This window comes from Myotis brandtii, unplaced genomic scaffold, assembly GCF_000412655.1.
Source record: "Myotis brandtii unplaced genomic scaffold, ASM41265v1 scaffold469, whole genome shotgun sequence".
Taxonomy (NCBI): Eukaryota; Metazoa; Chordata; class Mammalia; order Chiroptera; family Vespertilionidae; genus Myotis; species Myotis brandtii.
The window spans coordinates 2,095,648-2,095,989 of record NW_005367911.1 but is presented as its reverse complement, the minus strand read 5'-3'; the positions used below and the strand labels follow the sequence as shown (position 1 = coordinate 2,095,989).

At 70.5% G+C, this 342-nt stretch overlaps 1 protein-coding gene across 1 annotated transcript in view; it reads left to right on the top strand.

Annotated features, from left to right (window-relative positions):
• AXIN2 (axin 2) overlaps positions 1-342 on the top strand; it is a gene marked incomplete at its 5' end in the record, with an annotated part of 19,714 nt that overhangs the window by 11,107 nt on the left and 8,265 nt on the right. The window contains 2 exon segments of the mRNA XM_005875800.2: positions 7-100; positions 103-336. Of these exon segments, the coding sequence (XP_005875862.2) occupies positions 7-100; positions 103-336 (328 nt within the window).

The following is a 342-nucleotide window of genomic DNA, read 5'->3' as shown; positions in this document are numbered from 1 at the left end:
CTGTAGAGAACCCACCGCCTGCCCAAGGAGATGACCCCCGTGGACCCCGCCGCCTTCGCGGCCGAGCTGATCTCCAGGCTGGAGAAACTGCAGCTGGAGCTGTGGCCCCCCCCCTGCTCACGGCCCCCCTCTGCTGCCTTCCCTTCCAGGATGAAGAGAAGGAGGGGTCCGAGCTCGTGCTGGGCTTGCGGGAGGGGGCACCCCCCCAGCACCCCCTCTCCCTCCTGCCCTCCGGCAGCTACGAAGAGGACCCGCAGACCATTCTGGACGACCACCTGTCCAGGGTCCTCAAGACCCCGGGCTGCCAGTCCCCCGGCGTGGGCCGCTCCAGCCCCCGCTCCC